The sequence below is a fragment of the Macaca fascicularis genome, chromosome 19 (genome assembly GCF_037993035.2).
Source record: "Macaca fascicularis isolate 582-1 chromosome 19, T2T-MFA8v1.1".
Lineage (NCBI taxonomy): Eukaryota > Metazoa > Chordata > Mammalia > Primates > Cercopithecidae > Macaca > Macaca fascicularis.
The window spans coordinates 2,438,190-2,462,097 of record NC_088393.1 but is presented as its reverse complement, the minus strand read 5'-3'; the positions used below and the strand labels follow the sequence as shown (position 1 = coordinate 2,462,097).

General features: G+C 59.8%; 1 protein-coding gene and 1 long non-coding RNA gene across 6 annotated transcripts in view; one reads left to right on the top strand and one right to left on the bottom strand.

Annotated features, from left to right (window-relative positions):
- Positions 1–23,908, top strand: part of REXO1 (RNA exonuclease 1 homolog) — a 33,082-nt gene that overhangs the window by 1,113 nt on the left and 8,061 nt on the right. For 3 of the 5 annotated variants that reach the window (XR_012428202.1, XM_074025269.1, XM_045381234.2), the window contains exons 2-4: positions 18,152–19,893; positions 21,566–21,670; positions 23,353–23,566. Coding sequence is in view for 3 of the 5 variants with exons in the window: in XM_074025269.1 (XP_073881370.1) it covers positions 18,152–19,893; positions 21,566–21,670; positions 23,353–23,566 (2,061 nt within the window). In the remaining 2 variants the exon portion in view is untranslated. Of the gene's footprint in view, positions 1–18,151; positions 19,894–20,017; positions 20,147–21,565; positions 21,671–22,574; positions 22,854–23,352; positions 23,567–23,908 lie in introns of those variants that run through there. The other 2 variants (XM_074025270.1, XM_074025271.1) reach the window with 2 other exon arrangements.
- Positions 1,951–6,344, bottom strand: LOC123570385 (uncharacterized). Its single transcript, XR_012428203.1, has 4 exons — positions 6,185–6,344; positions 5,633–6,049; positions 3,361–3,460; positions 1,951–3,046 (listed from the first exon to the last, which is right to left on the bottom strand). It is a non-coding gene; the product is annotated as an uncharacterized lncRNA (long non-coding RNA).

Sequence of the window (23,908 nt, the reverse complement as noted above, 5' to 3'; positions counted from 1 at the left end):
GAGTTTCCAGCGTTGTTTTCACCTTTACCTCAATGAAACAGTCTCAGCTCAGAACCTTTTCCTTCAAAATAGGAATATCTTCGTTGGGAGTTAAGAATAGGTTTATTATCCTGTTTGGCCAGAAAAGGTAGCATTTTTTTCTGATTTCCCTGATAAGTGTGCTTAGGACACCTGCACCTGTGGGCGGTTGTTTGCAGGTGGACAGATGCAAGCAATCACTTGTCAGCTCCCCATCGCCCAGCATCTTTGCTGTGCCTGAGGCGGGGGATTCAGAGCCGCGTACGATGCTGGCTGTGCTCTTAGGGACCTGCCGACAGATGTGCCTACAGATCCCTTAGCATGGGTCGTGATGTCCTGGGAGCACGCAGCCAGCTTTGGCGGGGGCTGGGAGTTGGTGAAGAAGGCAGTGCGTGGGAGAGGCTTCTCGGAGGCTGTGACACCCGACTCACGATGCTCGTTTTCACCCTATTTTTAGAGACAGGGTCTCACTCTGTAGTCCAGGCTGGAGTGCAGTGGTGCGGTCACAGCTCTTTGAGGCCTTGACCTCCTGGGCTCAAGGGGTCCTCCTGCCTGAACCTCCTGAGTAGCTGGGATTATGGGCAGCGTGTGCCACCACACCTGGCAAACTGTTGTATTTTTTTTGTGGGGATAGGGTCTCGCTATGTTGTCCAGGTTTGTCTCAAACTCCTGGCATCAAGCAGCCCTTCTGCTTCGGCCTCTCAAAGTGCTGGGGTTACAGGTGTGAACCACCGCACCCGGCGCGAGTCAGGCTTTTGATATCTGTGCATCCCAAATGGCCTATTTGTTTCCCAAAGGCTTATTTTATTTGAGTTTTTTGAGATGGAGTTTCGCTGTTTTTGCCCAGGCTGGAGTGCAATGGCACGATCTTGGCTCACCACAACCTCCGCCTCCCAGGTTCAAGCAATTCTCCTGCCTCAGCCTCCCGAGTAGCTGGGATTACAGGCATGTGCCACCAACCCGGCTAATTTTGTATTTTTAGTAGAGACGGGGTTTCTCCATTTTGGTCAGGCTGGTCTTGAACTCCCGACCTCAGGTGATCCACCTGCCTCGGCCTCCCAAAGTGCTGGGATTACAGGTGTGAGCCACCGCGCCCGGCCCCGAAGGCTTATTTTTGAGGGTCCCTTGGGTGATGTAGTCTTCCTGTCTGCCTCACGTTCCTATGGGACAAATGTGGCTGCCTGCCTCTTACCATGGTGTGTCTGCATTTCCCTTCTGCTGGTAAGAATGAACTCCTTTTCCCATCTCTGGTGGGGTGGTCGGGCTTTTTGTTACTGTCTGGTAGAAGGCTGCCTCCCCCGCAGAGAGGCAGGATCCATCTTCCTTGCCGTGAGGCTCCTCTGACCCTCTGTTTCCTCCTCCGTAACATGCTCATCAGACTGACCTCTGAGAACACCAGGGGAGAATGTATGTCCTATGTCCACCCTCCACATTTACACACGCCCAGTTTTCTATGGGGTTTGAAGAGGCTGGCGTGATCTAGCCTTTGCCATGTCCTCTCAAGGGGATTTCAGGGTGGACAGGGCAGCAGCCTCCAGAGAGGAGATAGACAGGAACGCTGGCCTCCCAGGATTGAGAGTGGACAGAGGTTCAGGTGAAAAGCCCTCAGCTAGCCCTGGAACACCTGTGGCGCCATGCTCTGTGCTGGGCACGTGCTGCATGGTGACCCTGTGAGCTATTTGCTGCTGGTGGGGAAAAGGGGGCTTATCAAGGAACGTGTTTTGCCCATACCACCACCTGACCAGGGCAGGTCTGGAGCCTCCAGGGCCTCTGGGAGGAGAGAGCATCTGATGAGGGCACCAGGGTAGGCAGGGTTGGGGAGGCTTTGTGGAGCTGCGATGGGAACAGGAAGATGGCCGGTGCTCCTGGGCCCTGGGTCACAGGCTCAGTGGGTCATTGGCGACGTTGAGCAACATACCTGAAGGACTCGGGTTTCCTCCTGGGCTCTTATCCCTGGACGTGCTCAACCATTTTATTTAATTAATTAATTTCTGAGACAGGGTCTCACTTCATTGCCCAGGCTGGAGTGCAGCGGTACGATCACAGCTCACTGCAACCTCAACTCAAGGGATCCACCTGGCTCAGCCTCCTGAGTAGCTGAGACCACAGGCATGTGACATCACACCTCACTAATGTGTAAAATTTTTGCCGAGACGGGGTCTCACTTTATTGCCCATGCTGGTCTTGAGCTCCTGGACTCAAGCAATCCTCTCTCCTCAGCCTCCCAAAGTGCTGCGATGACAGGCGTAAAGCACCGTGCTGGGCTGTGCAGCCATTTGAGAGCCGGCTGGACCTGCCCAGGGTGGCTTGGAGGGATGGTTCAGCAGCCCTTACGGCGGGCACCGTGTAGCCTTGGGATGCAGGGACGTGCAGCCCCGGCCTAGAGGGGCACGTTCTATCCCGGCCTTGAGAGTTGTAAATGAGCGTTACTCTCCCCACAGTGGCCACTGTCTGCTGCCTGGGCCTTGGCTGCAGCCTGGTGGCAGGGGAGGGCCTTGGTTGTCTCTGTGGAGTGGGCAGGGCTAGATCCCACCTTCCTCCAATCTGACCTCAGAGCCCAGGCCCCTGCCCACTGCCCCGCTCTCCCTGTGGCATCTCACGGTGTCTGTGCCCTACTGAGAGGCAGGACGACGTTTTCCAGGAGAGGGAACCCTTACGGGGAGGATTGCAGGAAAGCCGAGGGCTCTCCAGAGGTACGGTGGGCCTCAGCCCAGGGCTTCATGGCTCTGGCAGGAACGCCCTCCCAGATGATGCTTCACCCAGGAAGACAGAGGCTGAGGGCACTGCGTTGAGGGAATGCTGGTGCTGCGCCACAGGCCGACTCAGGCCCCAGCAGAACAGTCCTGGGCCTGGGGAAGGGGCCGTCCTATACTGCCAAGTGGGTGGCAGATGTGTGTGCGGGGCACACAGCTCCTGTCCTCAGGGATCCCGCAGTCGGGTTCAGGATCTGGCGGCCCAGTGCCAGTGGTTCTGGGTGGGGCCATTGACGGCGTCCCAGCTGGGGCTCCAGGCGACTCCAGAACTGCATCTGTAGAGGGCGGGGTCCTGAGGTAGAGGCGCTCAGGGAGCAGCTCCAGGTACATGGGGAGCCCTGAAGCCCACCCGCCATGCACCCAGTATCTCGTGAGCCTTCCAGCAGAGTCGGGTTGGGCAGGGATCCTCCTCCTCCTGGCTCTTCAGATGCGGCCCCCCACATGGGCTCTGGGGTGCCTACCTCTGGACTTGGCCGTTGCCACATCAGTACTGGGCGGACTCTGCCTGTGACTCCCAAACAGCAGTGGGAGTGGCTCATCCCAGTTTACAGATGAGGAAACTGAGGCCCAGCATCAGGAGGCCACTCACCTGTGTGCGTGTGGCTGGTGACTGGGGGTGCTGGGCTGGATGTGGGTGGACCGGGGCCCTGCCTGCCTCCTCAGCCGTTTCTGCTGCCAGACTCTGTGGGCTGAGAACAGAAGGAGGGAACTTGAAACCTTCCAAGGATGGGCCTGAGGCAGGCCTGGCTCTCTGGTGACGGTGACAGCCTCCCCTCCCCCAGTAGGCAGCTGAGCCCCAGGAGCCTACTGATCTGGCAGGGCTTGCCGGCTCTCCTGGGAAACTCTGAGGCCCCTGAGTCAGGTGAGAAGGGAGCAGGAGGCCAAGAACGGCGCCTCGCTTTCGAGGGTGGCTTGTTTTCATCTCTGGCCTCGCAGGAGGGTCAGGAACTCCCACTGGCCGCGTCCTGCGCTGCCTCCTGGTGGCTGGGTGACAACCGGGTTTCCGTGGGGTAGTGAAGGTGCCATCCGACCACTTGTGCTGCCTTGAGACACCTGACAGTGTGTGCTCTCCTCGGTACGACTTTTCATCCGCAGTGAGCTGCGTCCAGGAAGGAACGGACTCTGGGGGAGAACCCCCACAGCCAGCAGTATTGTCTTTTGGTTTCCCAGGCCTGGCTGGGGCGTATGAGGACCTGGGGGTGATTTTACCAGCAGGTGGCAGATGGGCAGTTGGACCAGCGGGGCCACCTGCCTGGCCTGGAGTGGCAGCTATGGAGCTTGCTGGAGGGACAGTTGCCGCTAGGGACATTGGGGGCCAGATTGTCGTCTGATGGGCCATTCTTCGCATTGTAGGACGTTGAGCAGCGTCCCTGGGCTTCCCCGACCCCAGTGGTGACAACCACCAGTGGTGCTGAGGCCATTTCTTTTTCAGCGCTCGCCGGGGAGCCTGCGAGTCCAGCCGCGGCTCTGGGCCCTGGCGAGCTGGGACCCTCTTGGCTGGGGGTTGTAGCTTTGCCCTGGCCTCGAGGAGGAGACCCCAGCCCATGCTCCCACCACAGGGTGGGTGGCTCTGCTGCCCTGTGGCTCTTGATGTTCCTGTGTGGAGGGGATTAGAGGAAAGGGGCCTGGGGTTTCTGGAGCAGCCGCCGCCTTGCAGATGCTGGCAGGACTGCGCTGGCCGCTCTCCTCCAGGTGGATGGCGATGGGAAAAGCGCCGGGTTCCCAGGGCCTGTCTGTGTTCCCAGGGCCTGGGGACCTGTCTGTGTTGCCGTGGGTGTCTGGGCACTTTACTTTGGAAAGTCTGTTTTCTGCCCTGGGGAAATGCTTGTTTTAGAAACCTCAGAAAATACGGAAGAGCCCCAGGAGAAGCCTCATGGGTGAGGTTGGATTCTGTTTTTTTTTTTTTTTTCGGGGGCTTTTCCCAAGGTTCTGAGGTCCTCACCTGACTTCCCGAGCGCCTGGGCAGCTTTGAAAACCTGGCTTCTGGGCCCAGAGCCTGTCTCCAGGCGTGGGCCATGTCAGTCGGGACTGGTTTTGGTATTTATGTTTTGGGATTCTTTGCTTAGGTCTTCAGTAGAGCAGTGACGGATCCCGACAGGCAATTCTGCACCCCGGGAATGTTGGGAGATGTCTGCACATGTTTCGGTTGCCAGTTTGGGGGTGCAGGCACAGAGAGGGCGGAGGCAGGGACGCTGCTCAGCACCCTTCAGAGCCAGGGACAGCCCCGCAGACAGGGATCTAGCCTGGGGTCAGTAGTGCCGAGGACGAGGACGAGGATGCTGGTCTGCTGGCCCAGCCTGTTTTTGTGTTTCCTTTCTGTTTGGTTTGGTTTGGTTTTGTTTGCAACAGAATCTGGCTCTGTCGTCCAGGCTCTTAAGAGTGCAGTGGCTCCATCTTAGCTCCCTGTAACCTCCGCCTCCTGGATTCAAGTGATTCTCCTGCCTCAGCCTCCCAAGTAGCTGGGATTATAGGCGACTGCTACCAAGCTTGGCTCATTTTTGTATTTTTAGTAGAAATGGGGTTTCACCATGTTGGCCAGGCTGGTCTCGAACTCCTGACCTCAGGTGATCCACCTGCCTCAGCCTCCCAAAGTGCTGGGATTACAGGCATGAGCCGCTGCGCTGGGCCTGTTTTTTTGTTTTCGAGAGGGATGGCTGAGCTGGTGGTCTGCCTATAGGGAGAGGCAGAGGCCCTGAGAAGCACCGTCCCTGCCCCCAAAGCCTGAGACAGGAGAGGCAGAGCAGCTCGCTGGGGCTGGGGTCAGCAGGGACAAGTGTGCCAGCTGGGAGGGGTTCCGGGGACTCCTGTGGTGCCTGAGCCGCCCCCCGTGCCCCACCCCCCCGAGCCCTCTGCAGCTTTACCATCTTCTCCAGGGACTGCAGACTTGAGGCGCTGGTGCTAGTGGCCGGCCTCTGCCCCTCTGGAGACCACAGCCTGGAATGAAGGCATCTTGCTTGGCTTTCTGTGGGGCAGAGCTCGCTAGGAAGGCTCCAGCCTCCACCTGCTGGGCGTTACCCCCTTGAGCCTGTTGCTTCCTGAACCTCCGTGAGCTCCTTGTGCACAATGGGGTTGTGGCATCTGAGTGTGACAGGAAACGTGCAGGCTGTGTCGTAGCAGGCCTCACTTTGACGAGGAAACACTGTCCTCCTCCACCCTCAGAATCCCTTCTGCAGAGCAGCCCCTGGAGGGGAGCAGGCAGGTTTCGGGGGAGCGCTGGGTGCGAGGGCCGTGGCTTGCTCCTCACGCCGTCCACGCAGTGGGTACGCTGTTGGTGTGATCTGTGGCAGAACAAAAAGCAAAAACCTGAAAAGGAAATAAACAGGATAGAAGGAGACACCTGGGTCCCAGGGAGCCAGGAGCCTGTCAGGGCAATCCTGGGGGTCCCTGAGCTTCATGGGGACCTCTCACGTCACCTTTCCTCCTCCTCTGCTAATAGCCGAGTCCTCGGGGACCCTTGAAGGAGCCCCATGTGCACTGGCTGTTTCGGGGCTGTCCCTTCCTTAGGCTCTGAGAAGTTTTTGGGAACGGCTGCAAGGACAGAGCGCCTCCCGTCCCATGACAGGCTGCATGCCTGGAGGCCGGGGTTCCGGGACCTGCCTTGCTTCTGGCCTCAGGAAAGGAGTGGTTGTGGGAGGACTCGGGAGGAGCTGTGGGCTGAGCCTGGACACACACTCCACAGAACTTCAGTGTTCTCTGTAAAGCCAGGAGCTGGTCCTGTTGCCCTCCAAGGTCCTTTCTGGGTCCATCTGGACTCAATGTCTGTGGGTCTAGGCTGAGGGGACTCGGGAAACAGAAGCGGAGGGGGTGACGTGGGGTGGGCCCGGGTCCAGGAGAGAGGGCAGCTGTCACTGGGAGTTGCAGGGAGTGGAGTGGGTGACGTGGGGTGGGCCCGGGTGTCACTCGGAGTTGTAGGGGAGTGGGGCAAGTGTTTCCAAGCACACAATTACTGGGCTGGGCTTTGGAGGATGAGTAGGAGTTTGCCTGTGGCTGGAAGTGGGATTAGGGCTGTGGGCTCTGGGGATGGAGACAGCCTGCTGAAAGCCTGGAATGTTCTCATGCTCTGGGCTTGGGGCTGCTTGGGAGCTCGTGGCCGACGGGGGCTCACTGTTGACATGCTGTCTCATGTGTCTCCAGCCTGGGAGTGCTGCCGTCGTTGGGCAGTGTGCGACTCCTGGCTTTCTGCAGTCTCTTCCTGTTCCCACAGAGACTCACGTCTGGAGAGTCGATGTGCCGCGGGCATGGAGGGGCCTGCGCCTCTGGGTCAGTGTTTCCTTCCCCTTCCCACTTTCCTTCCTTCCTCATATCTCTGCAGACACGTGCCCTGGGCCAACTCCATCAAGCCTGGGGTGCCCAGAAGGCCTGGCGGGGGCAGGACCAGGAAGGTGGCGGAGAGTGTGTGCCTGGGGGTGTGGGTCCGGCGTGCACTCCAAGCGTATCCCCGCCCTGTGGCTTCCCAGCCTGTCCGTTTGTCCTGGCGATAGGTCCATCTGCACCCTGTTAACGGTCACAGGTCACAGTCCGTTTTTCTGAGACCCCTCCCTCCTCCTCTCATGGTGGCTCAGAGGCCCTCAGAGACCAAAAGGGAGCCAGCACTGCCTCAGGAGCAGGCCCCAGGGAGGCAGGGTCTGAAAGCCATGGAATGGGCCTGGGCAGGCCCGAGGTGGCCACAGCCCTGTGTGCCCTGGCCGAGGAGGCGGAGTGAGGTGAGGGCTCCACCATGCCTTCCACCTCTGTGTCCCAGGCACCATGCCCGGCACTGCTGCTTCTGCAGGGAGGACCTTGGAGGGCTGCCTGGAGGAAATGGACTTTGGGGGAGTGGACGAGACAGGGAAGGAGGGCCCTACCCTTTGCGCTCTGCAGGCTGTGTGCCCTCTCTGAGGTCCTGGGCAGGTATTAAGAGAATATGTGCTGGAGGAATGAATGATGGGGCCGGGGTTGGCCCACCTTGTCAGCCAGCGCCCCCGCCGCCGCCCCCCAGCACCTGCACACAGGTCACCAAGTGACAAAAACAGCTCGTGCTTGCAGTCACCCTGGTGTGCGGGGTCCTCCTTAGGCGCCACGGCACCCATCCTCGGAACATGTGAACCTCTGGCTGAGGGGCAGTGCCCCGCAGGGGTGCCCACTTCAGTTTCTCTGTGAGCTTCTGGAAGAGGCTGCAGGGCTCCTGGATGCTTTTAGTCCCCTGTGCCCGATGGGGAGCACAGGAACCCTGGAAACACCCACTGGGAAATGTGCTTTGGGGACAAAAAAGACCTTGGGATGAGGAGGAGCTGAGAGCTGGACTGGTTTTTTTTTTTTTTTTGAGACAGAGTCTCGCTCTGTCGCCCTGGCTGAAGTGCAGTGGTATGATCTCGGCTCACTGCAACCTCCACTGCCCGGGTTCAAGTGATACTCCTGCCTCAGCCTCCCGAATACCTGGGATTACAGGAGCACGCCGCCACGCCCGACTGATTTTTTGTATTTTGGTCGAGACAGAGTTTCACTGTGTTGCCCAGGCTGGTCTCAAACTCCTGAGCTCGGGCAATCCGCCTGCCTCGGCCTCCCAAAGTGCTGGGGTTGCAGGCGTGAGCCACCGTGCCTGGCTGAGAGCTGGACTCTTAACTTGCTCTGTGTGGACCATGGAAGTGGCTCACAGCCAAGGTGGGCTCTTGGCAGGGGTGGAGAGGCACAGGGGAGAAGGCCCCGCTGGCCCCGCCCCATCATGTGGTGGCAGTCAGGCCCCTCCCCTCCGGTTCTTGTCCTTTGCCATTTGTACCCTTCTGTTTCAGTTTATTTTTATTTTTACTTTTTTTTGAAAAGGAGTCTCGCCCTGTCACCCAGGCTGGAGTGCAATGTCACGATCTTGGCTCACTGCAACCTCCACCTCCCGGGTTCAAACGATTCTCCTGCCTCAGCCTCCCGAATAGCTAAGATTACAGGCATGCGCCACCACGCCCGGCTAATTTTGTATTTTGTTTTAGTAGAGACAGGGTTTCTGCATGTTGCTCAGGCTGGTCTTGAACTCCCAACCTCAGGTGATCCTCCCGCCTTGACCTCCCAAAGTGCTGGGATTACAGGCGTGAGCCACTGTCCCCGGCCGGTTTTTTGTTGTTGTTTTGTTTTGTTGAGATGGAGTTTCGCTCTTGTTGCCCAGGCTGGAGTGCAGTGGCACCATCTCAGCTCACTGAAGACTCTGCCTTCCGGGTTCAAGCGATTCTCCTGCCTCAGCCTCCCAAGTAGCTGGGATTACAGGCACCCCTACACCCGACTAATTTTTTGTAGTTTTAGTAGGGATGGGGTTTCCCCATGTTGGCCAAGCTCGTCTCAAACTCCTCACCTCAAATGATCCACCTGCCTCGGCCTCGGGCTCCACCTCCCAAAGTGCTGGGATTACAGGCGTGAGCTACTGCGCCCAGCCTGTTTCTTTTTTTTTTTTTTTTTTTTTTTTTTTTTTGAGACGGAGTCTCGCTGTGTCTCCCAGGCTGGAGTTCAGTGGCGCGATCTCGGCTCACTGCAAGCTCCGCCTCTCGGGTTCACGCCATTCTCCCGTCTCTGAGTAGCTGGGACTACAGGCGCCCGCCACCTCGCCCGGCTAGTTTTTTTTTTTTGTATTTTTAGTAGAGACGGGGTTTCACCATGTTAGCCAGGATGGTCTCGATCTCCTGACCTCGTGATCCACCTGCCTCGGCCTCCCAAAGTGCTGGGATTACAGGCGTGAGCCACCGCGCCCAGCCCAGCCTGTTTCTACATTGTTTTGAAAGGCAGCTGACCTCTGTCCTGGTTACCGACCCTGTCCCCCGACCTTGAGCTGTACGCCTTGGGACAGCAGCGCATCCAGTCATGGCACGAGGGGACGGCCACCCCATGAGGTGAATAAATGCCCAGGATGCCTCAGAGAGCGGAGCTGGTGGTCCCTGGTCAGGCCAGGACCTTTTTCTTTTTCTCCCCTGTACCCTGCTGTGTGACTCCACCTGCTGGGCAGCCCCGGCACTGCACTGTCGAGGTGGGGGGTGCCATGCCTTGGAGCAGAGGGGAGGCTCAGATCTCAGCCCTGCGGGTGGAGGAGGACCCTGTGGGCCATGGGGTGGACCCCAGGCGCTGCCGCTGCAGGCACAGCCCAGCCTCCACCGCAAGCTCTGCTGTCTGGGCGGAGTCTGGTGTGGGGGTGGGGCAGAGCTGGGCCACCTTGGGTTTCAGGGAGGGTCTTGGAAGCCGCTGGGTGGTGGAGGTCCAGGCCCCCAGCATTGGCTGGACCCCTCCTCTAAGCCGTCCCCTGTTCCTGCCCCTTGTGGTCCAGGAGCTGTGGGCCGCCTCTGGGTGCGGAGTGCTGGTCCCTTTGCCTCTGAGCAGCGGGTTCCTATCTGTCCAGTGGGCTGTGCTTAGAGGGCCCCGGGCACCTGCATGTCCAGGAATGGGGCTGGAGGACGTCCCGCCGTGAGGGTGGGAGGGGAGGCCCCGGGAGCAGAGACCCCCAGAGTGGACGTATGGCCGTTTGTGGGGACCTTATGGTTACTCTGCCGTACACAGGAGGTGGGCTTCAGGGGTACTGTCCTCTAGACCCCTCTTCCCAGAGAGGTCTGTCATGGGGAGGGCGCTCTCGTGGATACAACCAACCCCTGCCTTGCGCTTCGCGAGGGTCAGCCCCGTGCGTCCTCTGCCGCTGTGGCTGTTTTGGGAATGCTCTCTCCTGTTTCCATCTTCAAAGCCTCAGGCCGCCCAGATGGCTCCCCTGGGGGCTAGGTTGGGAGGAGTCTTGCTTATCTGTCGTGCCAGTGTCCGGCTAAGCCCCAGGCCGGAGGGACTGTCTGTTTCCTCCTGGGATTCCTGCCTGGCCTGTTCGGGGCCAGTGTGCGGGGCCCACTGCCTGGGCTGGAGGGGCCAGTCCTGCTGATGCCTCATTGCAGTGAGAGGCCTCCAGGGCCCACCAAGCGGTCTCCTGGAACAGGGACTGGGCCTTCTGGGTGCTTTTTTTTTTTTTTTTTTTTTTTGAGACGGAGTCTCGCTCTGTTGCCCAGGCTGGACTGCAGTGGTGCGATCTCGGCTCATTGCAACCTCCACCTCCCAGGTTCAAGCAATTCTCCTGCCTCAGCTTCCCAAGTATCTGAGATTACAGGCGCCTGCCACCAGGCCTGGCTAATTTTTTTGTTTGGTATGTTTTAGTAGAGACAGGGTTTCACCGCGTTGGCCAGGCTGGTTTCAAACTCCTGACCTCAGTGATCTGCCCGCCTCTGTCTCCCAAAGTGCTAGGATTACAGGTGTGAGCCACCGCACCTGGCCGAGTCGTCCTTTAGATGTGACCCCCGGGTGGACTCCCAGGGCACCCAGCGGCAAGTAGATGCCACCCTAGGGCCTTTCCAGTCCTGACAGGTACCCAGACCCAGCTCCCTCGGGCAGAGTGGGATGGGGTGGCCCAGGGAGGCAGTGGTGCGTACCAGCTTCAGGTCACCTTTCAGGGGCTCAGCACCCCGTGCCCCCTATTCTGAGCTGCAGGCAGCCATGGCCAACCCCCAGGCAGCTTCCTGTGTGAAACTCCCAGACCTGGCTGGAGTGCCCAGGCCAGGACTCTGCCTTCCAGCACCAGCGGGTCACAGGCTGCAGGGCGGGGGAGCCCAGTAACCAGAGGGAGGAGGGAGGGGAGGCCTTGGTGCAGATCCTGACCTCGGTCTTCTTGGACCCGCTTTCTTTTTGGTGCAGCCTTTGTGGAGGCGGTAGCAGCCTCCACCCCGGAGTGGAAATGCTGAACGCCCTCTGGAGAGTGTGCCGCTCCGGCCTCCAGGTGCCCCTGCCCTTTCCCACCTGTTGGCTGAAGGCTGGAGTAGGTTTCATAGCCCTTGTAAGACAAGCCGTGCTTTGGGAGGCCCAGGCGAGAGGATTGCTTGAGCTTAGAAGTTTGAGACCAGCCTGGGCAGTTACAGTGAGACCCCCGTCTCTACCAAAAAAAGAAAAGAATTCGCTGGGTGTGGTGGAGCGCGCAGGTGGTCCCAGCTACTTGCGAGGCTGAGACGGGAGGATCGCTTGAGCCGGGGAGACAGCTTCAGTGAGCTATGATGGCTCCACTGCACTCCAGCGTGGGCAATGCCTGTCTCCACAGAACAACAAAACAAGTACTCACACAGGCTTCTAGTTAGAAAGACAAGGCCACCTTCCCCAGATTGGACCCTTATCACCTGTGCCCTGGTGCTGCCCTCTGCTTGGGGGCCTGGCTCCACTCCTGGGAGGCAGGTGCTATTCCTTCCAAGACCTTCCAGAAGCACCTTTTGGGTGGGGAAATGGTCTCTCCTTTCAGAGTTCACAATGTCCGGAGGTCTGAATTTCCTTCCTTTGGGAAGGGCCTGAGGGTGTCTGCCGGCTGGTGTGTGTATTGCCAATGACTCTTGGCTCCCCTGGCCTGGGTTGATCTCGCAAGCTGTGTCTTAGAGCCCTGGGGTCCAGGGAAAGGAGGTGGAAGCCCCTGAGTAGAGTCCCTTATCCTTAGCCCCTCAGATGCCTCAGTCCCCTCCACCCCCGCCTGCCCTCCTGGGGCCCAGTCTCGCTGCTGCCCCCCCTTGCCTGGGGAGGAGAGCCTTCCCGTTAGGCGGGCTCTTCCTCCTCTCTGCATCCCCGTTATGACCTGGCCTTGCCCCTCCTCAGTAGTTGTGCTCTGTCTCCTCCCCCGCCATGAATCTCTGCAGCTCACTCCACAGTGGCCTTGGCCTGGACTCTCCACGTCACTGGGCAGCCAGGACTTCCGGGGCTGGGGGAGGGCTGGCACTAGTTGCCCTGTTCACCAGGCGGATGGCAGGGGTGGCGTGCTCTACAGCCAGCTGGGTCAGGGAGGAGCCGGAGCCTCCCTCAGTGAAGTGGGCTGGGAGGGCAGGGTGCCCTTGAGCGTGCTGCTGGCCTCCAGTGCCCTCCCCCTCGGTGTGGGCTGACACCCAGCCCCAGCTGGCCGTTGCCCTGCTGGGAGCATCCTCCTGGCCTGGGAGCTGGCCCTTCCCGTGCAGAGGAACCGGCAGCCACTGTTGCTGATCCCAGTCGGGTGCCCTTGCTGACTCCCAGGGTCCTTGGCTGTGAGATGGTGCCAGAGTGGGCCCCTCTGCGCCTGCTGGGCACATGGGGTGACGTTTCCTGGAAATGCCTCGGCTGTGGCCTGGCACAGGCAAAGAAGAGCCTGGCTGCCCCATCTGTGGCTTCTGTGTGATGTTCCCGTGCCTGCCCGCACCTCGTGGCTCTGCGCACATTGCGCAGAGTTCTGGGTGGTCCAAAACGCACACACGGATCCGTCCTCCTGTCTAAATGCTCCTTAATTTTATTTGTTTTAGAAACAGGATCTTGCTCTGTTGCCCAGGCTGGAAGGCGGTGGTGTGATCACAGCTCACTGAAGCTTTGACCTCCTAGGCTCAAGATCCTCCCACCTTAGCCTCCCAAGTAGCTGGGACCACAGGCACGCAGTCACCACGCTCAGCTAATTTTTTGAATTTTTTGTAGAGACAGGGTCTCGCCGTGTTGCCTAGGCTGGTCTTGAATTCAAGCAATCTGCTCATCTTGGCCTTCCAAAATGCTGGGATTACAGGCGTGAGCCACCAAGCCTGGCCCTAAATGTAATTTTTTTTTTTTTTTTTTAAACAGAGTCTTGCTCTGTCGCCAGGCTAGAGTGCAGTGGTGTGGTCTCTGCCTCCTGGGTTCAAGCGATTCTCCTGCCTCAGCCTCCTGAGTAGCTGGGATTACAGGTGCGTGCCCCCATGCCTGGCTAATTTTGTATTTTTAGTAGAGACAGGGTTTCACCATGTTGGCCAGGATGGTCTTGAACTCCTGACCTGGTGATCCACCCGCCTCGGTCTCCCAAAGTGCTGGGATTACAGGCGTGAGCCACTGCGCCTGGCCCCTAAATGTAATCTTTAAAATGGGCACAATGTTGATATGATTTCAAGGGAAAGGCGGCAGCTGCCTGCGGTGAGCCCTCCCACCTCCTCCATAGCCTGAGTCCCGGCCTCCCACTGTCCCTGCAGGGCTCCTGGGAAGAGGACGGGCCTTCTGCCTTCGCAGGTACAGCCAGTGGGCAGCGTGTTCTCCACTGCACTCTCATCACCAAATGAGGCTGCGTTCGTTCCCCATGGGCCTTCAAGCAGCACGGTGTCTCTCAGCGCTGGGGTCGGAGTCCAAATCAGAGGGCTCAAGTCAAGCTGTGGGCAGGGCTGGGCCTCCTGGAGGCTGCAGGGGAGAGTCAGTGCCCGCCTTTCCCAGCATCTGGAGGCGCCGGCATCCCTCGACTCAGGGCCCCTTCCTCCCCTTCACGGCCACAGTACAACCTCTTCTGGTCTCTCTGACTTTCACCTTCCTGCCTCCCCCTTTAAAGGACCCTGCGAGGACATTGGGTCCCCGGATAACACAAGATGTTCACCCACCTCAGGGTCCTTCGTTCGTAGCACCTTCAGTCTCTGGCTGAGTGAGGTGGGCCAGGCCACAGGTCCCAGGGATTAGGAGGGGGACTTGCCTGGGGAGGCTTTTGTTCTCCTGGTGGGTGTGTCTCGGGGAGCAGCTTGGGAAACCAGCCATTTTTTTTTTTTTTCTTTTTCTTTTCTTTTTTTTTTGAGACGGAGTTTCGCTCTTATTGCTCAGGATGGAGTACAGTGGCTCAATCTCGCCTCTCGGGTTCAAGCGATTCTCCTGCCTCAGCCTCCCAAGTAGCTAGGATTATAGGCGTGGGTCACCGTGTCCGGCTAATTTTGTGGTTTTAGCAGAGACGGGATTTCTCCATGTTGGCCAGGCTGGTCTTGAACTCCCGACCTCAGGTGACCCACCCGCCTCGGCTGGATGCAGGTGGATGCGGGATCCATCCCGCAGTGCTGGGATTACAGGTGTGAGCCACCGCGGGGCGGAAGCCAGCCGTTTCTTTCCTATGCCTGCTGGGGTCCGAGGCGGGGTGGGGGGGCCCTAGGGGAAGCCTCCAGTTCTGTTGCTGTTCTCTGCAGCGTCCACAGTGGGAGATCCTGGGCCTGCCTCCCCTTGCCTGTGTCCAGCCATTTCTCTGCACAGAGGTCTTAGCACCCGGTAGGGGTCGGCCTCCAGGTAGGCCGAAGGGCACGCAGGTTTTGTGAGTGGAAGAAACACATCTGAGGCCTGACCTTCAGACAAGCTGCACTTTCAGTCAGAATCAAGTCAGAGCCAAGCGGCATCTTGGCGCGGGCAGGTTCCCGTGGGGGGCTGTTGCCTTTTGCTACGTGGTGTCACGGCTTGCTCCTTATCAGTCTGTCGGGGACGGGTGTCAGCATTCACATCCCTCTTGGCAGTCGGCATTGGGTGCAGCATAAATTAAGGCCAAATTGCATTTCCTGCACCCGGTGGGACTGCAGGCTTAGTGTGGGCCTGGCTGCGACTTTGCTGGAATCTTTGATCTCGCTGGGTTTGTGGAGTTGCTTTTCAAAGGCGAGAGTGTGCAACATTCCTTGCCCCTCTTCTTCCCTGTAGCAGTGTGACTTGGAGGTCCCCGCTGGGCGCACGCCTGCCTCTTAACCCCAGGTGACCTGCGTTCAGGCTTCTAGGTCATCTTCTGTGTTATTTATTGTTGTGTTTTTGCCGTGAAGGCTGCGCCAGATGCATCTGTACCTCTGCCCTGTGTGGTCTGTCTATGGCACGGGTTCTGAGGATTCTGAGTCTCAAGGTGGTGGTGTTGAAGCTGCATGGGATGGTTGCAAAACTGCTCTGCGAGATCTCGGCCTGTCCATGGCCCCCTCAGCGACAGGCAAGGGAGATTTCACCCCATTGAGAGCCGCTTTTGCCATCTAAGGGGATGTACCATCTACAGGTTCCAGGAATTAGGACGCAGGCGTCTTTGGCACCGTTTCCTGCCAACTCCAGAGGATCAGACCTATTGACCTTTAGAGACCTTTAGAGATGTTACGGAATTATATTCAGTGGAACTTTATTATTTTTTTTTTAAGAGTTGGGGTCTTGCTCTGTTGCCCAGGCCAGAGTGCAGAAGCACAGTCCTGGCTCACTGCAGCCTCAAGCCTCTGGGCTCAAGTGATTCTCCCACTTCAGCCTCCCACGTAGCTAGGACCACAGATGTGCATCACCACGCTCAGCTTATTTTTAAGTATTTTTTAAAGAGATGGGATCTGTGTCATCCAGGCTGGTCTTAAGCTCCTGAGCTCAAGCAGTGTCCTCCCGCCTCGGCCTCCCAAAGCGCTGCGGTGATCGGCGTGGGCTGCTGCGCCTGGCCATGCTCAGTAGAACTTCTAATGTTTCTGAAGTAAATATTTGAACTTGGTTTTTATTCCTTTGCTGGAATATTGGGCTACATTGCTCTTGTTTTCTTTAGACTCCTTCAGCCTGGCCCCATGTGAGGCTCCTCTGGTTCTGACTTCTGTGCTGACGTAGGTGGCATTGAGGTTGGGAGGGTCTGCTAGAATGTGCCCTGGAGCCACGTAAATAACATGCAAGTCACATGTTCCCAGCTGCCCCCCAGGAAGACAGTTCAGCCATGTGCTTTAATGCGTGCACAGCAGCTCGTGCCTATAGTCACAGCTATCTTGGAGGCTGAGGTTGGAGGATTGCTTGAGTCTAGGAGTTCAAAGCCAGCCTGGCCGGCATGGTGAGATCCCACCTCTACAAATTTTTTTTTTTTTTTTTTTTTTTTTTGAGACAGAGTTTTGCTCTTGTTGCCCAGGCTGGAGTGCAATGGCATGATCTCGGCTCACTGCAACCTCCGCCTCCCGAGTTCAAGCAATTCTTCTGCCTCAGCTTCCTGAGTAGCTGGGATTACAGGCGTGAGCCACCACACCCGGCTAATTTTGTATTTTTAGTAGAGACAGGGTTTCTGCATGTTGCTCAGGCTGGTCTCGAACTCCTGACCTCAGGTGATCCACCTGCCTTGGCCTCCCAAAATGTTGGGTGAGATTACAGCCATGAGCCACCACTCCCAGCTACAAAAAATTTTAAAATTAAAAAATTTATTTGGCCGGGCGCGGTGGCTCGAGCCTGTAATCCCAGCACTTTGGGTGGCCGAGACGGGCGACACGAGGTCAGGAGATCGAGACCCTCCTGGCTAACATGGTGAAACCCCATCTCTACTAAAAAATACAAAAGACTAGCCGGGCGAGGTGGCGGGCACCTGTAGTCCCAGCTACTCGGGAGGCTGAGGCAGGAGAATGGCATAAACTTGGGAAGTGGAGCTTGCAGTGAGCTGAGATCCGGCCACTGCACTCCAGCCTGGGCGACAGAGCGAGACTCTGTATCAAAAAAAAAAGAAAGAAAAAAAAAAAGAAAATTTATTTAAAGTAGGCCAGGTGCAGTGGATCACTTGAGGTCAGGAGATCGAGACCATCCTGGCCAACATGGTGAAACCCCATTTCTACTAAAAATATAAAAATTAGCTGGGTGTGGTGGCACACGCCTATAATCCCAGCTACTTGGGAGTCTGGTGGCGGGCGCCTGTAATCCCAGCTACTCGGGAGGCTGGTGGCAGGCGCCTGTGGTCCCAGCTACTCGAGAGGCCGGTGACGGGCGCCTGTAATCCCAGCTGCTCGGGAAGCTGAGGCGGGAGAGTTGCTTAAACCCGGGAGATAGAGGTTGGAGGGAGCTGAGATCACACCACTACGCTCCAGCTTGGGTGGCAGAGAGACTGTCTCAAAAAAAAAAAAATCTTACTGTGGATTTTGCAGGGTGGCCCATCAACTGGGCATGTCCCCATCCCCCCGGCCCTGCTCAGCCATGGCCACTTCTGTGACCTCCGTTTCTGCAGGACAGGCACAGCCCAGTTAATGTTCCTAGAGGCAAGAAAGCCTGTGGGACAGAGCCCTGAGCTTACCCCCGCCAGGCATATGGCATGTGACTGCCACACCACCGCCACACCGCAGGCACACCGCCATACCACAGCCACATCACTGCCACACCACAGGCACACCACCGCCACCATACCACAGGCATACTACAGCCACGCTGCAGGCACACCATTGCCACACCGCAGGCACACTGCTGGCTGGGTGGGGCCATGTTGGCCGAGGAAGGGCTCTCCTGTGTCCACCGTCAGGCTGTGGTTGTCAGCCCATTCCAGTCCTGCCTCAGCCCAGCATCCTGAATGCTGGGAGCTCCACACCTGCCTGCTCCACCCTGCCATGGTCATTGTGTACATTCCATGAGCCGTGTGAGGGAGCCTCCAGGACCCATGGAGCTGCGTGTCACACAGCCCAGGTCCATCCAGCGCCCGTTGGTCAGGGGCAGGGCGGGGCCCTGCACAGGGCCTGAGATGGCGCCATGGTCTGCACCCAGCTGGGCACCCCAGAGCCTTGGCAGGCGCCAGTGCACGATGGGTTTCAGAGGCGGGTCTCTTCCCTTCCCTGCAGTTTGAGGCCGGGGCCACCCCCACGCTGCAGGCTCCTCTCTGGCAGGCTGGTCACAGCTATGCTCTCTCTTCCCTTCAGGACTGGGTTATGACCCCTACAACCCCGAGCTGCCCAAGCCCCCCTCACAGAGGGAGAATGGCACCCTGGGCCTGGGGGAGGAGCCGCGCCCGGACGTGCTGGAGTTGGAGCTGGTCAACCAGGCCATTGAGGCCGTGCGCAGTGAGGTGGAGCTGGAGCAGCGGCGCTACCGGGAGCTGCTAGAGACGGCCCGTGAGCACCGCGCCGCCGAGGCCCCCGCCCTGGCGCCCCGCGGCCCCAACGCCAGCCCCACCGTGGGCCTGGACGAAGATGCCTTCCCACTGGCCTTCGACTACAGCCCCAGCAGCCACGGCCTGTTAAGTCCCGATACCGGCTACCAGCCCACCCCGCTGGCCACGCCTGCCGAGTCGGGCAGCAAGTACCTGCTGGCGTCCCTGGACAGGGGTCAGGGCAGAGGCGGAGGGGGCAGTGGTGCCCTGGAATACGTCCCCAAGGCTGTGAGCCAGCCCCGGCGGCACAGCCGCCCTGTTCCCAGTGGCAAGTATGTGGTGGACAACTCCAGGCCACCCACAGACCTGGAGTATGACCCTCTCTCCAACTACTCGGCCCGGCACCTCAGCAGGGCCAGCTCCCGGGACGAGCGGGCTGCCAAGCGACCCCGGGGCCCCCGCAGCAGCGAGCCCCACACCCCTGCTCCCAAAAAACCCTGTGACCCCTTCAGTAGCTGCGATGCGAGGTTCTCAGACTCGGAAGATGAGGCCACCACGGCCCCAGGTAATGAGCCCACCATGGCCAGCACCCCCAAAGCCAGGGCTGACCCTGAGAGCAAGGCCACTGGGCAGCCACCTTCCAAAGAGGGCCTGGAGGCCGAAGGGGGCGGCCTGCGGGAGACCAAGGAGACGGCCGTGCAGTGCGACGTGGGAGACTTCCAGCCACCCCCAGCCAAGCCCTGCTCCCCAGCCCAGGTCCAGGCCTCACAGGATGGGGGCTGCCCCAAGGAGGGAAAACCCAAGAAGAAAAAAAGCGGGACCCCACCTGCCCCCAGCTGCAAAGATGGGACCCAGAGGAAGGACAAGACCAAGGACAAGGGCCGAGGGCGGCCTGCAGAGAAGCCCCGTGCGGACAAGAAGGGCCCGCAGGCCAGCAGCCCCCGGCGCAAGGCAGAGCGACCGGAAGGGACCAAGAAGAAGCCATCTTCGGCCACTCCTGTGGCCAGCTCAGGGAAAGGACGGCCTGACCGGCCAGCGCGGCGGCCGAGCCCCACAAGCGGGGACTCCCAGCAGGCAGCCAGCAGAGGCCCACCCCGCCCCCTCCAGCTCCCCGATAGGAAAAGCACCAAGGTCCCATCGGGGAAGCTGGTGGAGCGGAAAGCCCGCTCGCTAGATGAGGGCGCCTCCCAGGACGCCCCCAAACTGAAGAAGCGGGCCCTGAGCCACGCCGACCTCTTTGGAGACGAGAGTGAGGACGAGGCCGCAGGGCCGGGGGTGCCAAGCGTGTGGCCCCCTGCCCTCCCCAGCCTCAGCTCAGACTCAGACTCTGACTCGGACTCCAGCTTGGGCTTCCCCGAGGCGCGGGGGCCGCCCAAGCGGCTCAAGGCCTCCCCGCCCCCCTCCCCCGCACCGTCCTCCTCCTCTTCGTCCTCCAGCGCGGGGGCGGATGTGGACTACTCAGCCCTGGAGAAGGAGGTGGACTTTGACTCGGACCCCATGGAGGAGTGCCTGCGGATCTTCAACGAGTCCACCAGCGTCAAGGCGGAGGACAGAGGCCGGCTGGCCCGGCAGGTGAGGGTGCGGGTGCCCGGGCTGGGCTTAGGCAGAGGACAGAGGCCGGCTGGCCCCGGCAGGTGAGGGTGCGGGTGCCCAGGCTGGGCTTAGGCACGGAGGACAGAGGCCGGCTGGCCCCGGCAGGTGAGGGCGCGGGTGCCCGGGCTGGGCTCAGAGGCGGAGGACAGAGGCCGGCTGGCCCCGGCAGGTGAGGGCGCGGGTGCCCGGGCTGGGCTCAGGCACGGAGGACAGAGGCCGGCTGGCCCGGCAGGTGAGGGCACGGGTGCCCGGGCTGGGCTCAGGCACGGAGGACAGAGGCCGGCTGGACCGGCAGGTGAGGGCGCGGGTGCCCGGGCTAGGCTCAGAGGCGGAGGACAGAGGCTGGCTGGCCCGGCAGGTGAGGGCGCGGGTGCCCGGGCTAGGCTCAGAGGCGGAGGACAGAGGCCGGCTGGACCGGCAGGTGAGGGCGCGGGTGCCCGGGCTAGGCTCAGAGGCGGAGGACAGAGGCTGGCTGGCCCGGCAGGTGAGGGCGCGGGTGCCCGGGCTAGGCTCAGAGGCGGAGGACAGAGGCTGGCTGGCCCGGCAGGTGAGGGCGCGGGTGCCCGGGCTGGGCTCAGAGGCGGAGGACAGAGGCCGGCTGGCCCCGGCGGGTGAGGGCGCGGGTGCCTGGGCTGGGCTCAGGGGCGGAGGACAGAGGCCGGCTGGACTGGCAGGTGAGGGCATGGGTGCCCGGGCTGGGCTCAGAGGTGGAGGACAGAGGCCGGCTGGACCGGCAGGTGAGGGCACAGGTGTTCGGGCTGGGCTCAGGCGAGGCAGAGCCCAGGGCCTGGTGAGGGATGTTCTGTCCGGAGTGGTTTCCAGCTGGCTCAGAGGTGTGGGTGGAGGCAGCTCCTCCGTGCTGGCCCCTGAGCCTGTTGAAAGCTCAGGAGTTCGTGGGCGGCCCTGTTGCCCCTCACCCACCCACAGAGGTTGCTGGTCCCTGGCCACCAGCCAGGCTCCTGTGGCCATGTGCACACAATCTGTTCCCACTGACTGGCAGGGGGATATTGGCCCACCCACTCACCTGAGGGGAACCCACCTCTGGCACACCCTTCTAGCCCCTCTCCCTTCCCCTCTTCTCCCCTTTCCTCCCTTCCCCCTCTCTTCTCCCCTCCCTTCCCGTCCCCATCTCTGTCTCTTCTCTTCCAGCTCCTCTGTCTCCTCTCCTTGTCCCCGCCTCATCCCCTCCTGCCCTTCTCTCCTCCCCTCCATTCTCCCTACCCCCAGTGTGCGGAGCTCTTGCGCTCCTGGGCCAGCTCTGGACCCCTGGGTCTCCTGGCCCAGTGTCTCCACATTGGCCACCAGGGGGAGCCCGCTTCACACAGACTGAGCCCAAGTGCTCATCCCGTGCAGCTGGTGCGCCCTGGGGCCTCACTTTCCCAGTGTGCTTTCACTCTGCGGCCTGGGGTCTCCAAGCCCTGGGCGCACAGGAGAGGTAGCCTTGGGCATCTGCAGAACGTGGGACACCTGCCCCCCGCCCCGCTGACTGCACCCACACACAGCCCAGGGACTGGTGGCCCTGATCCCTCAGCTGCTGTGCCTGGGGGCTGGACTATGCCATTCCCCACTTGCCGGGGGCGGTTTGAGGTTGGGGTGTGTTGGTGTTGGTGGGGAGGGCAGACCCATGCTGACGGACGGACATGTGTCTTAGCCCCCCAAGGAAGAGAAAAGTGAGGAGAAGGGGCTTTCGGGTCTGACCACTCTGTTCCCCGGGCAGAAGAGGAGGATCTCCCACCTTTCCAAGCAAGGCCAGGAGGTAAGGTCCGCAGAGGCCAGGCCAGCAGGGGCCTCTTTATATTTTAATGACCGGGTGGGCTGGGCGCGGTGGCTCACGCCTGTAATCTCAGCACTCTGGGAGGCCGAGGTGGGCGGATCACCTGAGGTTAGGAGTTCAAGACCAGCCTGGCCAACATGGCAAAACCCCGTCTCTACTAAAAATACAAAAATTAGCTGGGCGTGGTGGTGGGTGCCTGTAATCCCAGCTACCAGGAAGGCTGAGGCAGGAGAATCACTTGAACTCAGGAGGCAGAGGTTACAATAGCCAAGATTGGACCACTGCACTCCAGTCTGGGTGACAGAGCAAGACTCTGTCTCCAAAAAAAAAAAAATTATAAAAATAAGGGGGTCTTGCTCTATCACCCAGGCTGGTCTTCCAACTCCTGACCTCAAGTGATCCTCCTGCCTCGGCCTCCCAGTGTTGGGATTACAGGTGTGCACCACCACACCCAGCTTCATCCCTCCGTTTTTTTTTTTTCTTTTTTTTTTTTTTGAGATGGAGTCTCGCTCTGTCACCCAGGCTGGAGTGCAGTGGCGCGATCTCCACTCACTGCAACCTCCACCTTCCGGGCTGAAGCGATTTTCCTGCCTCAGCCTCCCAAGTACCTGGAATTACAGGTGCCCACCACCACACCAGGCTAATTTTTGTATCTTTAGTAGAGATGAGGTTTCACCATGTTGGCCAGTCTGGTCTCGAACTCCTGACCTCGTGATCCACCCACTGATCACGAGATTTGCTTTTGTAAAGCATCAGTGATTTCCCCATTCATTCTTCCACCCAAGTTTCACCATAAATTTGATGCTTAACATTTGCTTTGCTTTTAGCAGAACTCCTGTTGCTCTGATCGGAACTCTGTTCTAACTGATGTCTTACTTTTTTTTAGTGCCTCAAACTCCCTCTGGTTCAGACGTGTTATGTCAAGTTAGTATCAGTTTATTTTGGGGCAAAAAACTTGAAATCCATGCAAGTTTCGTCACAGTGCACGTTTTCCATGAGGTTTTTGAAGACATCTTATCTTTGATGCTGCCCGAGTCCCAGAGAGAACTGGCTCCTGCCCCTTCCTGTTAGATCACCCACAGTGCTGGGGCAGGGGTCAGAGCGGGGACGGCAGCCCCAGGGTGACCTCCCGCAGACTGCCTGCTGCGCCGTGTGCGGCCTGGGCCTGGGCCAGTTGTCCAGCTCTGAGCCCGGGGTCCTCTGTAGCCCGGAGACAGTAGCGCTTGTCAGGCCCCTGTGCAGACGCAGCGAGGCAGTGCAGGAAAAGCAGAGAGCCTGGCTCCCAGGCCAGCAGCCAGGAGAGTCCAAGTTGATCCAGTCCCAGAGCCTCCCCAGAGGAGGGGCTTTGAGGAAGATTAGGTGTAGTGTCATTGGATTGGAGTGCCAGTCTAATCGGGGTAGTCCCACCCACCCGTGCCTTATCAGGGCTGAGGACACAGCCTGGGCACCGGGAGACACGAAGTGGGGGAGCCTGGAGCCACGTGGCATTGAGGACCACTGCTCCATGCTGCTTCCCCCCAGTGTGCCCAGCAGCTCAGAAGGTAGCCAAGGAGGTGGTGCCTCCGTCCCCCGAGCTCCAGCCACCCTCTCCCAAGCCTGCCTGGGGCCACCTGCTCCAGGTGCCCCCGCTGTGCTGCCAGGCCTTAGCATTTGTGGTGATGCAGGCGGAGCCCCCAAGGAGGAGTCCTGTGGTGCCCCCGGCCCGGCCCCCGACGGCACAGGAGGTGTGCTACCTGCGGGCCCAGCAGGCGCAGAGGGCATCGGCGAGCTTGCTGCAGGCCCCCCCCAGGCTGGCAGAGAAGCTGCCCTCCGTCCACATCTCTGCCCCTGGCGAGAAGAGGAGGATCGCCCACATCCCCAACCCCCGCCTGGCTGCAGGTGAGTGCTGACCCAGGAGGCCTGTGCCAGGGGGACATTGGCATGTGGGCAGGAGAGGGCACCCCGAGGTCTCTGAGCTCACCTGAACCACGTGGTGTTTGCTCATGTGGCAACTTTGGGCCCTCTCCTTGGGGCCCTCAGCCTGCCTGTCTGTGAAATGGGGACTGTTGAGGAGTGCAAGAGGCCTGGCCCAGCACCTTCCTTCCCTGACCCGGCTCTGGGGTTACTAGGAGTCCAACAGCCCGGTGGGGACTGTGCTGAACCAGGGCTTGAGCCTGTGGTGCCAGGGAATGGGGAACCATGTCGGGGTGCCTGGCATTGGGTGGGGTGCAGGCTCCTGCA